The sequence below is a fragment of the Bacillus rossius genome, unplaced genomic scaffold (assembly GCF_032445375.1).
Source record: "Bacillus rossius redtenbacheri isolate Brsri unplaced genomic scaffold, Brsri_v3 Brsri_v3_scf50, whole genome shotgun sequence".
Taxonomy (NCBI): Eukaryota; Metazoa; Arthropoda; class Insecta; order Phasmatodea; family Bacillidae; genus Bacillus; species Bacillus rossius.
The window spans coordinates 104,615-120,369 of record NW_026962700.1 but is presented as its reverse complement, the minus strand read 5'-3'; the positions used below and the strand labels follow the sequence as shown (position 1 = coordinate 120,369).

Here is a 15,755-nt window from a genome sequence, read left to right as displayed (position 1 = left end):
CAAGCGCGCCCACCCCGACCAGCACTCCTCCGACGATGCCGTCCCTACCAGCAACCGCTACGACAGTCTCCTCAGTCTACCGGATACCGACACCGACGACGGCGCTGGGGCTGCCTCCTCGGACCGACCCTTGACTGCCAAGCCCCGCCGCAAGCAGCATGCTAAGCGGCACCGGCCCGACACGCAACCTCCTCCTGTGCCCTTCACCACTCTCCCGGGCCCCTCTTCGACGAGTCCCAGCTCATCTCGTGCTCCACCCCGCCCTCCAGCCTCGCAGCCTCGTGCCTCCTCCTCGGCGGCGCCTCGCCCGCCTACCTCCACTCCTCGCACGCCTCGCATGCCTCCGATCGCCTGCCTTCTCACGCCCACAGCCGGCCCCTTCGCCACTGCACAACGTTTTCAGTCTCTCCTCTCCGGTCCTCTCTCTGTCACCTCCGTCAATGACCGCACCTCCTTTTATACCAGCAACCCTCAGGACCACCAGCTCCTATTTGACGAACTCCAACGCCTCGGATATAAACCCTACACCCATCTCCGCCCCGACGAGCGTGCCGATCGAGTTGTGATCAAGAAACTCCCTCTCTCCACGACGGCTGACGAGGTCACCCAGTCCCTGCTCGACCTGCACCTACCTGTGGCATCTGTGGTGGCCATGCGCACCTCTCCTACTTCAACGACCCGGCCTTTCCTGGTCACTACATCCGGTCTGGGTGAGGCAGCCCCCTTCCTGAAGTTGAAGACATTGGGCTGCTGGGTGGTGGCAGTTGAGAAATACCGCGGCTCGGGGCGCGTACCTCAGTGCTACCGCTGCCAGCGGCCTGGACACCCGTCCTCCCGATGCCACCGGGACCTCGCCTGTTTCAAGTGCGCTGGGCCCCACTGGTCTCGGGACTGCACCTCGACTACCCGACGCTGCACGCTTTGTGACGGGGCCCACTTCGCTACTTCCACTGACTGTCGCGTGATTCAGGCTTACCTGCGCCGACACCCTCAACGACTCACTGACGCCACGACGACTGCCGTGGGGACCGGGCCCTCTGTCCCGTCCCTGTCCGATCCCAAGACGTTTCCTGCTCTCTCCACCAATGCTTGGGCACGCCCTCCCCCCGTTGTACCGGTTGTTCCCCCCTCTGCCACCTCGCACCCTCCTCCTTCCGCTCCTTCTTCTGACTCTCGACCGCTTGCCTCCGACTCAGACTGCTCGTCGCTTTCATCCCTCATTCACGACTTCATTTCATTCATCCGACAGTACCTCCCGCTCATCCGGTCTGTCCTGACGGCACTCTCCCGAGCCCGCACCTCCACCGAGAAGTTCGAAGTGCTCCTCCAGGCCCTTCTGAATTTCTTCGATGGATCCCGCCCCTCCCCTTAGTGTCCTCATCTGGAACGTCTTTTCCCTCCTCCCTAAGCTCCACGACCTTTTGCACCTGCTCCACGAGCGATCGCCCGACGTCGTGTTCCTTTCTGAGACCTGGCTCTCCCCCTCTGCCCCCGTCCTGGTCCCCGGGTATGCGGTCCACCGTGCCGATCGCGATGGTCGGGGCGGGGGGGTGGCGTTACTCGTCCGCAACACCATTTCACATCATCGCCGTCGCATCCCTTCTTCCCCCGCGGCCGAGGCGGTTGCTGTGCGCTTGCACGGCCTCCCGTACTCCCTGACCTTGGTATCCTTGTACCTCCCCCCTCAGTACGCCTTTCCCACGGCCGACGTTGTCGCCCTCGGTCGGCTCGACGCCCACGTCGTGCTGGCCGGGGACTTCAACGCCACCCATCCCTTCTGGGGCTGTGCCGCCGCGAACCGGCGAGGCAGCTCCCTCCGGCAACTCCTTCGGCGTACTCCTCTCTCTCTTTATGCCCCTCCGACCCCGACATTTTTTCCGGCCCAGCTCAACCGGCAACCCAGCATCATCGACTTTGCACTGTCCACGCCCCTCCCCATTCTCTCGGATCTCACCACCATCACCTCCGGCACCTCCGACCACTTGCCTGTTCTTGCCACACTTCACTTTCACCCCCGTTCTAACCCCCACCTCCCCCGCTTCGATTTTCCCAAGGCCGACTGGGGCGGTTTTCAGCGTTCCCTCTCCGCTGCCATAGACCTGTCTGTTCCGTTCGATACCCCTGCCCGCCTTGACGCCAACGTTCTCTCGCTGACCGACGCCATTTCCGCGGCCGCCTCTGCCAACATACCTCTGGTTCCCCCCCGTCCCCTTGTCGACCCATTTCCGCCTTACCTCCGGGACGCCTTGTCCTTGCGCAACCGCTTCCGCGTCCTCTGGCAGGCTAGTCGTTCCCTGCTGCACCGGCGGGTGTACCTGGTGCTGCGGGGGCGCTGCCGGCGATTGGTCGCGGAGTGGAGGGCCCGTCTGGAGACTCGGCGTCTCCAATCCCTCTCTGCTTGCTCCGGCTCCCTCTGGTCTCACGTCCGTCGTCTCCGCTCGGTTCCTACCACCATCCCCCCGTTGACCACCCCCACGGGTGTGGCGGAAACGGCCTCGGAGCGATCCGAGGCGGTGGCCGCCTACCTGGCGACCACCTTCGCATCCGCACCCGGCCCTTCCCTGTCCTCCGAGTCTTCGGACGACGAGGACGGGGCCCGCCTCCTGTCTCGCCACGTCACTTTGCCCCCCCTTCCGGCCACCTTCCCCCTGCCGCTCGTCACGCCTTCCGAGGTCCGCACCCTGCTCGCCCGCCTTCGGCCCCGTTCTGCTCCTGGCCACGACTCTCTGCCCTCCCCCGTGCTCCGTGCCCTACCTCGCAAGGCCCTTGTGTTTCTGACCCGTCTTTTCAACGCAATGTTCCTCCTCTGCCACTTCCCCACCCCCTGGAAAACCGCCGTCGTCTCACCCATCCCCAAACCTGGCAAGCCCCCGTCTCTCCCTTCATCTTTTCGGCCCATCTCGCTTCTTCCTATTCTGTCCAAGGTCGCGGAACGGGCGATCCACCGCCGTCTCCTCTTTCAAGTCACCACCCTGGACCTTCTACCCCGCCACCAGTTCGGTTTCCGCCCCCGCCACTCGACGACCCACGCCATTGCCCGTGTGGAGCACCTGGTGGTCCAGGGATTCGCCAGGCGGCAACACACGGGCATGGTGCTTCTTGACCTCGCCCGTGCTTTCGATTCCGTTCCGCATGCCCAGCTCCTCCAGCGCCTCTCTGCCACCGACCTCTCATCTCATCTCATCCGCCTCCTCTGCTCCTTCCTGGAGGGTCGCACCTTCCGGGTTCGGGTGGAGGGGGTCCTCTCCGGCCCCCGCCCCATCTCCGCCGGCGTCCCCCAGGGCGCCATTCTCTCACCGCTACTTTTTACCCTCCACATCTCTGATCTCAAGCCCCCTCCCGGCACCTATCTTGTCCAGTACGCCGATGATACCTGTCTCCTGGCCTCTTCAGTTTCCGAGCGGCTGCTCTGCGACCGTCTCGGCCGCGGCCTCACTTCCCTCAACAATCAGTTCCTCGCGCATGGCATCGGGCTCAATCACTCTAAATCACGATCCATCCTCTTCTCCCGACTTCATCCACACCACGACCACCCGCCAGTCATCTCCACCGTAGCCATCCCCTGGTCGCCTCGCATCCGTTATCTGGGGGTCACCCTAGACAATACCTTTACTTTTCTGCCGCACCTCGACTCAATCCGCACCAAGTCCCGTGCCGTCATGGCTCAGCTGGCCACCATACTCAGACCGACATCCGGCACCCCTCTCGACGTTCGTGTGACTGCCTACCGTTCCTTTGTTCTTCCCCACTTCCTCTACGCGTGCCCGGCTTGGGTCCACTCCTCTCTGTACAACCTCCGTCCGATCACCCGGTCCTACTTTCTCGGTGCCCGCCTCCTGCTCGGTCTCCCTCGCGCCACCTTACGACAGACCCTCCTGGACCAGACTGGGCTCCCGCACTTACACGAGCTGCTCTGCAAGGTGACTAAGAAGTTTCTCCGCCACTGCCGGCGTTCTGACAACCCCCTGATCCGACTCCTTGCAGAGCCCCTGCCTGACGCCCCTCACCCCCGCCGACCGCTCTTTACCTACGATCATTTGAGACGCCCTGACCCTGATGACGTTGACGCTGGTGCAGTCGCGGCTGGTGGGCCCGGCAGCTGACGACGGTGATCACCACGTCCACGGTTGGCTCTGAGGAATGTTACCAGGCATCATCCCATCAAGATCTCTGCTCTCAGTGAACTACTGCCTAACATCGCCACTGCTCCGGACCGTCTTCATCTGCGGCCCGGCACCTTCTGCGCCCCGAGTCGCCCCCGGCAGCCCACAGAAGATTCGCCGCCCAACAAGCAGCTGGACCTCTAGGACGGTATCGTCGGAGGGGCCCCGTTTCGTCAGTGTTGAATAAAGATTGTCACCATTCGCCCTTGTGGCCATGTATTCGTGTTCTATGTTGTGTTTTATTTGTGTTCACCTGTATCCGCTTTTTATATTAAAGATGAATTTTTTGGTGGGTAACTCCCTTCAGTGGGAGTTCCCTTTGAAAAAAAAAAAAAAAAAAAAAAAAAAAAAAAAAAAAAAAAAAAAAAAACTAAAGATTTCCGTGGAGGGGAACATTTGATGAGTCTTTAAACAATTTTTTGTTGTGCCCAGTGTTTACACACTGGGCCGGTTACCGTTAAACCACTGGGCCCGGGGGTGAGGCGGGGAGGGGGAAATCTGAAAAATCGAATTGGACAAGTATCGTTCATGGGAATTTTTTTTTTCTTTTTTCAACTATTACCATGCACAATTACGTACCTTCCTTCCGCACTTTCAAGACGGTGGGGTTGTTCGCCAAGGCACCGTAAACTTGAGACCTACGAATGCATTACATACCATACACAGATGAAAAAAAAAAAAAAAATTACACTTCACTGTACATAATTCTTAACACTACTTCACAACTACTAAGTTGAAATTTTTTCACCGGGACAGCGCGAACGCAGTCCCGACTACCAAAAATTACGCGCCCGAGTTACCCACATTTGGGGTAATCGCAGAGGTCAGCTCAACCGAAGTGCAAGTTCAAGTTCAAATAATTGTATTGACAGAAAATAAAATACACCTGTGATCGGTTTACAAGGAAAAAGGAACAATACATGCCTCAGCCGCAGGCTCTTACATGAAAACAAATTGAAAAGAAAAACACTGAAAAAGAAAGGCAGAAAACAAGTCGAAAACAAATTGGGGGAAAAACACGAAAAACCCCGAAACAAATTGAAAAAGGAAAAAGGAAGCAAGAACAGGCAACAGGAGAAGCCCCTAAACGGCTAGCGAGACGAAAAGCGGGGAGTAAAAACCCCAAAAACAACCACGAGACAAAAAAAACGAAAACTATGCATGGGCGGCAATATGCCACCGAAACCATAAAAAGGAGGAAAAGAGGCGACCCGAACACTCGCGGGTCGCGGCAACAAAAGAAAGCGACGATTAAAAACATCGCAAAAAGAATGCCTAGTGAGGCGAATAAAAAATCCCTAAATTAAAGGAAGGCAGCCACATTGGTCTCAGAAACAGTGAAATAATTAAAAATATATAATAAGCACAAGTGATAGCAGAAACAGCAAACTAATGGGGGATCCGTTTAAAAACTAAAGCCCCAACAATAAAAAGGCCAGAAAGAGGCCAGGAGGCACCCACGAAAAGCGTGGCGCAGAACAAAAGCACAAAATACACCCAGCGCAGGCAAGAAGTTAAACAAGGACACAGAACCCTAAATAAATAAATTACAGCAGAAGGCTGAACAAGAGCACCCCCCCGAACCCTAACAAAGAACCAAGTGGGCCTAGGAGGGAGGGGGAAGGCACACAAAACACTCATTTAATAAACACAAACAGCAAACAAGACACTAATATACAATCATCACCCTGACACAAGTAACCAATTACAGTCCAAAATAACCTGAAAAAGAAAAACACAAACACACCGAAGCACACAAGGCACACCAAAGACCGCAAGAGACAAACGACGCACAGCACGTAAAAATGTCAAAGTTAGGGGGGATCGGCACGAAGAAAGTCTCGTATCCGAGGATGCGCATGGGGCTCCGCAACGTCGTAGTCACCGATGGACCGCACCAACGGGTTGAGGCTGCGCTCGTTGCGTCGGAAGAACCGCTGGGCGAAGGCAGCAACCATCTCCACCGGCCGCCGGAGTCCAGAGAGGCGGTACAACAATTCCACGGGCGTCCACAGCGGGTACCCGAGCACCAGACGCAGGCCAGCGTGCAGCACCGAATTGATGGGGCGCCAGCAAGTCCGGGGGAGCGTCGCCCAAACCACCGATGCGTACAGCAAGACCGGCAGGATGTAGGTCTTGTACACCAACAGCCGCGTCGGCTGAGGCACGCCACTCCGCGCCCCCAGCACCGGCCGCAACGTCCTGTGCAGAATCCGGGTCTTCCGAACCGCCGCCGTGATGTGGGGCTGCCAGGTGAAGGTGGCGTCCAGCAACACCCCCAGGTACTTCACGGCAGGCAAGTACGGCAGCAAGACGCCCAGGAGCACCAGTGGGGCCGGGGGCCGCCGGCGGCGCTTGGTGCAGAAGAGCACCTGGGTCTTCGCAGGATTGGGTAAGATACCCCAGGAGGCCATGTAGCCGCTCAAATGACGCAACGCCACCTGCGCCTGCGCTTGCAGCACCTGCGCATCGTCGCCGGTCACCAGGACCGCCGTGTCGTCTGCGTAGAGCGCCAAAGTAGCCCCAGGCGGGGGCGCCATGTCCGCCAGGAACACAGCGAACAGCGTAGGACTCAGGATCGCCCCCTGCGGCACTCCAGCAGCCACCCGATGAATCCCGGAGAGCGCGCCACCAACTCGGACAGCAAACGTGCGGTCAGCGAGGAAACTCTGTAGGAGATTCAGCAGATGAGGACTGAGCTCCGTCTGCCGCAGCTTGTGCACCAAAGCGGCATGGTGGACCGAGTCGAAGGCGCGCTTCAAGTCCAGCAGCACGAGGATGGAATGCGCCCGCCGGTTGAAGCCGGCCGTAATCAGGTCGGACACGTACGCAACAGCATGGAGGGCCGACAAGTGCCGGCGGAACCCAAACTGGAAATCAGGCAGGGAACCATGGACCGCTAGATGCAGCCCCAGGCGACCAAGAAGCATGCGTTCGAACACCTTGGAGAGGCAAGACAGCAGAGAGATAGGCCGGTACTGGGCAACATCTGGAGAGGCAGGGTGTGTCTTGGGGACCGGGACGATCACAGCATGACGCCACGGCAGAGGAAAGTGCGCCAGAAGAAGACTGAAGTTGCACAGCTTGGTGAAATAAATAAGCGCCTTCCGGGAGAGGGATTTCACCAAAACGGGGCGCACACCATCAGGGCCAGGAGCCTTCCCCAGCTTCAGCCGGCCCACGGCACGCTCCACCTCACGAGGCGTGACCAGCAGGGAGCCCACGGCGGCCGGGAGCGGCAGCGGCGGCAGATCCCGGAAGGCGGCAGCGGTCGGCCCAGCCGCCGGGACAGCGTGCGGCACGAAGGTGGACTCGAAGTGGCCCGCCAACAGCTCCGCTTTATCCCGGGGGTCATCCAGGAAGCGCTGACCAGACTGTAGCGGCGGGACACCAGCGGCACGGGAGCGCAGGCCCCGGACGTAGCCCCACACCGAGCCCGTCTGCGCCGATAAAGACTGCAAGGCCAGAAGGTGCTGAGAGGCCTGCCAGTCGGTAACGGCACGGCGGCAGCGGCCCTTGTAGTACCGGTATTCCTCCAGCGCCTGGGGGTGGCGCAGGCGCTGCCAGCAACGCCGGGCAGCATTCCGCATCCGGATCAGCGCACGCAGGGGTGGTGGCAAAGGCTTGCCCCCCGGGCGCACAGGCCGCAACGGGATGGCCGCACGCTCCGCACAGCCAATGGCGGCAGCGAACCGCTCCACCACGTCATCCAGGTCCTCAGGGGTCGCCACCGTCAGCCCCAGGTCCAGCTGGTCATCCAGGTGCCTCCGAAAGGCCGGCCAATCCGCCCGCTGGTAGTCGCGCCGCCGCAGAGGAGGGCCAGCAGCCAGAAGACCCTGGAGAACACCGACCACCGGTAAGTGATCCGAGGCGAGGTCAGAGAGGACGGCCAAGGAAACGACGGTGAGCCGTTGGGTGGTCAGGCACAAATCCAGAACAGAAGGGCGCTGGTTAGCCCGGGTAGGACAGTAAGTAGGCGAAGGAGGCGCATGGATGGTGAGGTCGCACGCTGCGGTGAACCGCAAGAGGGCGCGGCCACGGAAGGTGTCGGCGGCGCAGCCCCAGCGAGTATGGCGGCAGTTAAAATCGCCAGCCAGCAGGACAGCACCATCCAGCCGGGCCAGCAGCAGCAGGTCCGCCGCGGGCAGCACCCGATTAGGCTGCAGGTAGACGGCCGCCACCGTGAGGGCCGGGCGCGTGGACGTCAGCCGAACAGCCACCGCCTCCGCCGCGGCCAGCGCAGGAACAGCACGGCGGTAGTGGGGGATGTGGCACCGCACCAGCACAGCAACCCCGCCCCGCGGCCCAGCATGGCGGTCAGCCCGGTGGCACACGTAGCCCGGGACGTCAAGCGCCAAGTGCGGCTTGAGCCAGGTCTCGGTGAGCAGCACCAGGTCGGGCGTCCAGCGGTGAAGGATGTCGGCCAGCTCCTGGGAATGATAACGGACAGACCGGGCATTCCACAGAAGCAGGCTAGTCATTAGAGGCAGCACCAGCGGCGGGCACAGCCTGCCCGGGCCCAGCAGCGTCATCGCCGAAGAGCCGCAGCAGAGCAGACAGCAGCACCTCGCCCTTCTCCAGGAGAGTGGGGGCACGCGCCAGGGCAACAAGCGTGCGCCGGATGCACTGCAACCAGGACGAGAGGCGCAGGTCCTTCAGCAGGCGGATGATCTCCTGCACGTCAGCAGCCAGGCCGCGCCCGCCCTCGGGGGGCGCATCAGCACCGCCAGCAGCAGGCCGGCCGCGGGAAGTGCCCGCAACCGCCCCCGCGTAGTCCACTCCATCACGACGAGAGGCCGGCAGACCTGGAAACTGACTGCCCTGGGTCGCATCAAACCCGCCAGGGCCCCGGGCTGGAGGCCTGCGGCGGCGCGCCTGACGCTCCTCGTACGCCAACCGAGAAGGACAGCCTGAGAAGTTGGCCGGGTGATCCAGGCCACACAGCGCACACCTGGGCGGAGAGGCAGGATCAAGAGAGCATTCGGTGGACCGGTGGGCCCCCCCACAGCGCACACACACTGCAGGGTTGTCACAGTTGTGGCTGGAATGGCCGAACTCCTGGCACCGATAACATTGGACAGCCCGGAGGCTGCCACGGTACAGCTCCACCTTGACCGCAACGTGGCCCAGGTGCTTCAGCTGGAGAGCCTGCGCCTTCTGCGTCACGCCGTCCAGCACCACGAGAAAGAGCGGCCACGGCGTGGGCTGGGGCCCCCTGCTGCCCATACGCACCACCTTGCTGTGGGCAATGCCCTGCTCCGTCAGGAACTCGGAGATGAGCTCCACCGGGGTGTCCAGGTGGAGGTTCCGGATCACCACCCGAGCATTCCTGTCCTCCTGACTGGCCCAGGTGTGGAACGCCATGCCACGTTCCCGCAGAATGGTGCGCATCTTCTCGAAGTCCGCCTTGTTGCGCATCTGAAACGTGGACGTACGAGCAAAACTCTTGGCCTCAAAGTCAGCGGTGAAATGCGGCCGCAGATCCCGCAAGTCTCTCAGCGCAGTGGGCGAAAGACCGCCCTGGCACACGATGACAGGCGGCCAGGACTTCCGTCCAGTAAGAGGCGGCGCAGGGGCCGGCGCACCACCAGCAGAGGACACCGCCGGCCGGGGCGAGGGCACACTGGGCACAGGCGGACGCGCCTGGCGGCCAGAGCTGGGGCCAGCAACAGCCGAGATATCTGAAAGATCGTCACGAGAGGTAGACAATCCACTGGAGGTCTGCGACAGCCGAGAAGACCGGCCGCGGGCACCCCCAGCCTTGGGGCGCTTCCCACGGGGCGGCGGCATGGCCCGGGGAGGCAAAGGCCCACCAGAACCACCGCCAGGCTCCTCACGCTCCGAGTCAGGGGACAGCAAAGAATCTCCCTGGGCCGCAACGCGCTTTCTCTTGCCCAGCTGCACCGGCTCCTGGACGCCCGGAGCCACCACCTGGGGCTTCGGACGGGGCACCACCAATGGGGGACCTGAATAAACAGACACAGGTTCCCCAGCACCCGACGAGACGGGCGGCGCAGGCGCGCCAGCCGCTGCCGCAGGCACCACGGTGTCAGCAGGCGCAGCGGAATCGCCCACCATGCCACGATACCGCAGTGAATAGTCGGGCACAGCAAGGACATGTCCTCCAGCAGCAGTGGTCCGGCTGGTCGTCGTCACACTGGAGGTGGTGGCGGTGGTAGTGGCACACCGGAGGGAGACCACCGGCAGCCCCACCGCAGCAGGAACAGCAGCATCCGCCTCAGACAGCTGGCGCGACTCAACCGGGGGCTGGGCCACCTCCGAAACAGCTGGCGGCGTCAGGCTGGGCCGCCGGGCCGCGTAGGGATCTGCCACAGGCGGCGGCGGCACGCCACTCCCCCCAGGCTGCTTGGATCCAACGTACGAGGACTGGGTACGCGTACGGGGGCCATCCGCCCGCCGATCAAGACTGAGGGAGCGCCGCGCCCCAGCCCCAGGCCGGGGGCCGGCGCCACCAGCACCATCAACACGCGCCAGTTGCCGAGACAAAGGCCGCGCAATCCGCTCAGGCTGCGAGGAGGACATCACAGGCGACACAATGCAGCCAGGCGCCACCGCGCTGACAGCCACACAAACAGAAGGCTGGGAAAGAGCCCCAGAACGCGCAGGCTGGGCAAGACCCTCAGAGATATAATAATGTTCGTAAACATCGGTATCCGACGTACAGGTAATGTTCGTGCAAGAAGGTTCACTCGCCATAATGAGAAGAAATTAATGAAACAAAGGAACAGCAAAAAGAACACACAAAAGAACTCGCCCGCAGAAACAGAAAATTAAATGCAAGAAAATGATCGCAAGTATGCCGCGCTCCAATTAACGAGGCCAACAAGGATCGATTGTTCGCCGCGAAGGCGGCCATTAACAGCAACCGAAAACAAGTGCTGGCTGTATGCTGGACTGCCGAAGGCCACCCACCAGGCAAGCCGAAGAAGACAAGATGGCCAGCGAGACAATTACCACAAACAGGAAACACGAACCACAAAAATACGAAATAAACAAAACGGCAACAAAAAACACGCAAAACCGCTAAGTACACGAGGCCCAAGCACAAAAACAGAAAGCAAGAAAAATACAGGGCCGAAACACGAAAGTACAAAGCAAATATACACGAAATGACGACCACAAAAATGCCACGAGGTCGCAGACAGCAAAACGAAAAAATCACGAACACAGAAAATGCAAAGAAACCGCGCGCGCGACACAGAGCAAGGGCCAAGAAATATTCTGCAAATAGAAAAACAGAAATAAGCACAGCAGTAATTAAGAGTGCAAACATAAACGCACGAAGCGGCCAAGCAAAATTTATAAGAACGAAACGAGAGACCAGGCGGCCATGACACACGGACTCGTCGCAGGGAGCAGCAAGCAAGAACAGCAAAAACGGTAAATGAATGCGCAGAAAATTAATAGAACCAGCAAGGAAAGAATGTGGAACCACAAGTAGCATAAAAATAAACCAGAAAATAAGGGAAATGAAACAGATCGGAATCGGGCGTGAAATATGGGTCGGGCTCACATTATTCAGCAGACGATCGCCTGCGATGACGACACAGGGCGCGGGCAGCACGGAGTTGCGCAGGCCGCCACCAGGGGCAGCACCATCCAGGCGGCGCTCGGCGAAGTCCCGCGCAGGCCAGCAGCTTGTAGATCCCGCCACCAGGAGCAGCACCAGGCACCGCAACTCCAGCAGCTTCTGACTGCCGCCGCTAGGCGGCAGCACCGACGCACGCGCACACGACCAGGAATTTACACACTCGCGGGGTTACAGCAAAACCGATGGACCCGGGGGTGAAGCGGGGAGGGGGGGAAAACCGAAATTCAGCGAAAAGAGCACAACTACGCGCGTAAGCACACTCAAAACGACCCGCACACAGGGTAGCCCCTACGCCAGGTAAGTATGCTGCGCAGTGTTTCGCTTTTCTATTTCACTTGGAGCTCGGACCACCTCATCAACGTGTTTTGAGGTTATGTACTTCTACCTCCGAAACAGCTCTTTCCCCAGACATAACACTCCCGTGCCAGTTCATCACACTACATGACAGTACACACCAACAATGCAAATACAATTTCTTCCTACAACTGCCCGTTTCTACTCGCACCTCGTTTCCTTTGTTTCTGTACCCACGGCGACGGTCGACCGCCGCGTGCATTTGGTTACCCCGTTTGCCGCGTGGCGGCACTTGGTTACACCGTTTGCCGCGTGGCGGCACTCGGGTCGTCGCGTCCGCCTCGGCAAAAAGGCGGGCACCACGGCACAGTCGAGAGGGGAACTTTTTTCCATTAGCAACATACCTAGGGTTTCACGAAATATCGAGTGCCGTGTCCCACGAGGCGATTTTCGGACGATTCGCGGCTTCAGGCTGCACGACCGTACGCTATTTTCACCATTAGTGGTGGTCCGCACATTTTTCCTATATAGTCCGGATTTTCAAAGTTTCAACCGTGCTCTGGTTTCCCTTCAAACTGCTCTTAGGTGCTACTCTGAGTGGTTTGCAGGGATTTCCTTAGTTAATTCGAGTTTTCCTCGCGTGCTTTTATAATCCGACCAGTCGTTTCTGGTGCGAAGACTTGCTGCTGGGTGCATATCCGGATCTGGTAACTCTCAGCAGCAAGCAACAGGGTCCCCCCCTGGGCATTGCTGGGGGGACTCTGCAGAAATAAATTCAACCCTCGGGTTCCACTAATTATTATTTTATTTTTATTTACAAGTTCTACTCAGCATCACTCCTATTATATTCACTCCATCTTCTTCCACCTTTAACTGACTGCTGACTGCTGCTGCTGCTTCCTGGGGCTGTCACCAGGTGGCCGAGAAGAGTAGTTCCTCCCAGGTGTGGCTCTTGGCCTGCCGACTTGATTGTTTCTCGTCGGCATGGCCGAGGGGGGGTCCGGGGAGGACCCGCCCCTGGGGGACTCCGACTTTGAGGGCCGACTCCAACCGCCATTGAGGGACTACACCAGGCCTCCTGGTGGCCACCGAGACCGGACGGGTGCCTCGGGCGATGCTGGAGCAGAGGGATGCTCGCCGCCCCCCACCCCCAGCCGGACCGGGATCCGCACCCAGGAGCGCTGCACGAAGGTGTCGGAGTCCAAGCATCACCAGATGGTGCCACCTGGCTTCTGCTCCGACACCCCCTTCACCCCGGACGTCACCATGGCAGCAACCCTCACCACCACGACCACCACCATGACGACCACGACAGTTTGCACTTTCACCCCCTCTGCTTCTCACCCCATCTCCTCGCCATTCTCAGCGCCTTCCCCCTCACTGCCACTCATCCCTGTCGAGCCTGCGGCCCCCCGGGACGTGCCGATGGACACCGGCTTCAGCCTCCCCCGCCGGACGGTGAAGCGGCCGAGGATGGGGCGCGCCGAGGACCGCACCTCCATCTCCAACCGGTTTGGCGCCCTCGAGCTCGACTCCGCCGGCGAGGAGGGGACCTCGTCCCGGGACTCGTCACCTGCACCATCCACGTCATCCCGCATCTCACACCTCACCCGCCGCACCACCCCCCGACCGACTACGACCGCCGCGACTCAGCCATCGACCTCCGCTGCTCGTCAGCCGTCGCCTCGACCATCCACCTCCGCATCTGCACCTGGACCCCGCACCCGGCCTCCCACCCAACCTGCTGCCGCCCCCGCATCTGCCTCCGCCGCCGCCACCGTCAAGCCTACCCGCATGCCGCCCATCGGCTGCCGCCTCCCCATCACCACCAGCCCCTTCACCCTGGCCCAATCGTTTCAGTCGCTCCTTTCTGGCAAGCTATCCATCACCTCCGTCGACGGCCGCACCTCCTTTTACACTTCTAACGCCGCTGATCACACCTTCCTATACAACCACCTCACCCAGCTCGGCCATCAGCCTTTCACGCACCTGCGACAGGACGAGAAGGGGGACCGACTCGTCCTGAAGCGTCTCCCACTCACCACTACCCCCGAGGAGGTGCACGCCGCCCTCCTCGACCTGGACCTACCCGTTGCTTCCGTCACTCCGCTCCGCGTCACCGACACCGCCACGACCCGTCCGTTCCTGGTTAATACTCACCACCTGGGGGAGGCAGCTCCCTTCCTGGCTCTACGCTCCCTGGGCTGCTGGGTGGTCTCCGTCGAACGCTATCGTGGCAGCGGGCGGGTCCCGCAGTGTTACCGGTGCCAGCAGGCCGGCCACCCATCCACACGCTGCGAGAGGCCGGTGGCCTGTTTCAAGTGTGCCGGGCCCCACCGGTCCCGCGAGTGCACTTCGACGACTCCGAAGTGCGTCAATTGCGGCGAGGCGCACTTCGCGACTTCCATGGACTGCCGGGTGAACCAGGCCTACCTCAGACGCCACCCCCCCCGACAACAGCCTGAGGCCACCCCGGCACCGCGACCGCGACCGCCAAACTTGACCGACGCTCGTGCCTTTCCCGCCGTCACCTCCAACGCCTGGACTCGGCGCGGTTCCGCCGCCGCCACCCTGTTCCCCTCCCGCGACGGGCCATCTCCATCTGCACCTCAGGACCCCTCATCTCACCGACCGGACGCTGACGACACTTCATTCACCGCGATCATACGTGACCTCATCCAGCTGTTTCGGCAGTACTTTCCCTTCATTCGCCGCACCCTGACCGCCCTGTCCCATGCCAAGTCCCCTTCGGAGAGATTCGAGGTGCTCCTCCAAGCGCTTCTGGGTCTCTTCGATGGATCCCCCGCCGCCCCTTAAGCTCCTAGTCTGGAACGCCTTTTCTTTGCTCCCTAAGCTTCTCGACTTCCTTCACCTCGTCGACGAGCACTCACCCGATGTCGTGTTCCTATCAGAGACCTGGCTGACCCCCGCTGTACCCCTCCGCGTCCCGGGATATGCCGTCCACCGCTCCGACCGTGATGGTCGGGGGGGTGGGGTGGCACTCCTGGTGCGCGACACCTTCACCCATCACCGCCGACACATTCCACCTTCACCCGCGACTGAGGCTGTGGCCGTGCGCCTGTTCGGACAGCCCTACTCCCTGACTCTAGTCTCCGTGTATCTCCCACCCCAATTTGCCTTCCCCTCTGCCGCCGTTGTCGCCCTCGGTCGGCTCGATGCCCATGTCGTGCTGGCCGGGGACTTCAACGCCACCCATCCCTACTGGGGCTGCGTCGCGGCCAACCGCCGAGGCAGCTCCCTCCGTCAGCTCCTCCGGCGTACTAACCTCTCCATCTGCGCCCCCGCCACCCCCACATTCTTCCCCGCTCAGCACCACCGTCATCCCAGTATCATCGACCTCGCCCTCACCACACCGCTCCCCATCATCTCTGGTCTCACCACGCTCACCGCCGGGGCCTCGGATCACCTGCCCGTCCTCGGCTCCCTTCACTTCTACCCCCATTCCAACCCGCACCTTCCCCGCTTCGACTTCCGCAACGCCGACTGGAATGGGTTCCAGACCACCCTCTCATCATCACTCGACCTCACCCTCCCCTTCGACACCCCCGACCGTCTCGACGCCAACGTCGTGTCATTCACCCGGGCCGTCTCTGCGGCCGCCTCCGCTCACATTCCGCTGGCCACTCCAAGTACCCGCATCACCCCCTTCCCGCCTTACCTGCGTG

General features: G+C 60.9%; 1 protein-coding gene across 1 annotated transcript in view; it reads right to left on the bottom strand.

Annotated features, from left to right (window-relative positions):
- Positions 1-5,011: 5,011 nt before the first annotated feature.
- The window catches only part of LOC134544777 (uncharacterized), a 39,155-nt gene continuing 28,411 nt past the window's right edge, over positions 5,012-15,755 (bottom strand). Inside the window, exons 7-8 of the mRNA XM_063388513.1 lie at positions 11,698-11,887; positions 5,012-8,593 (exon numbers count right to left, since the gene is read on the bottom strand). Coding sequence (XP_063244583.1) covers positions 5,978-8,593; positions 11,698-11,887 — 2,806 coding nt within the window. The 3' untranslated portion in view covers positions 5,012-5,977. The remainder of the gene's footprint in view (positions 8,594-11,697; positions 11,888-15,755) is intronic.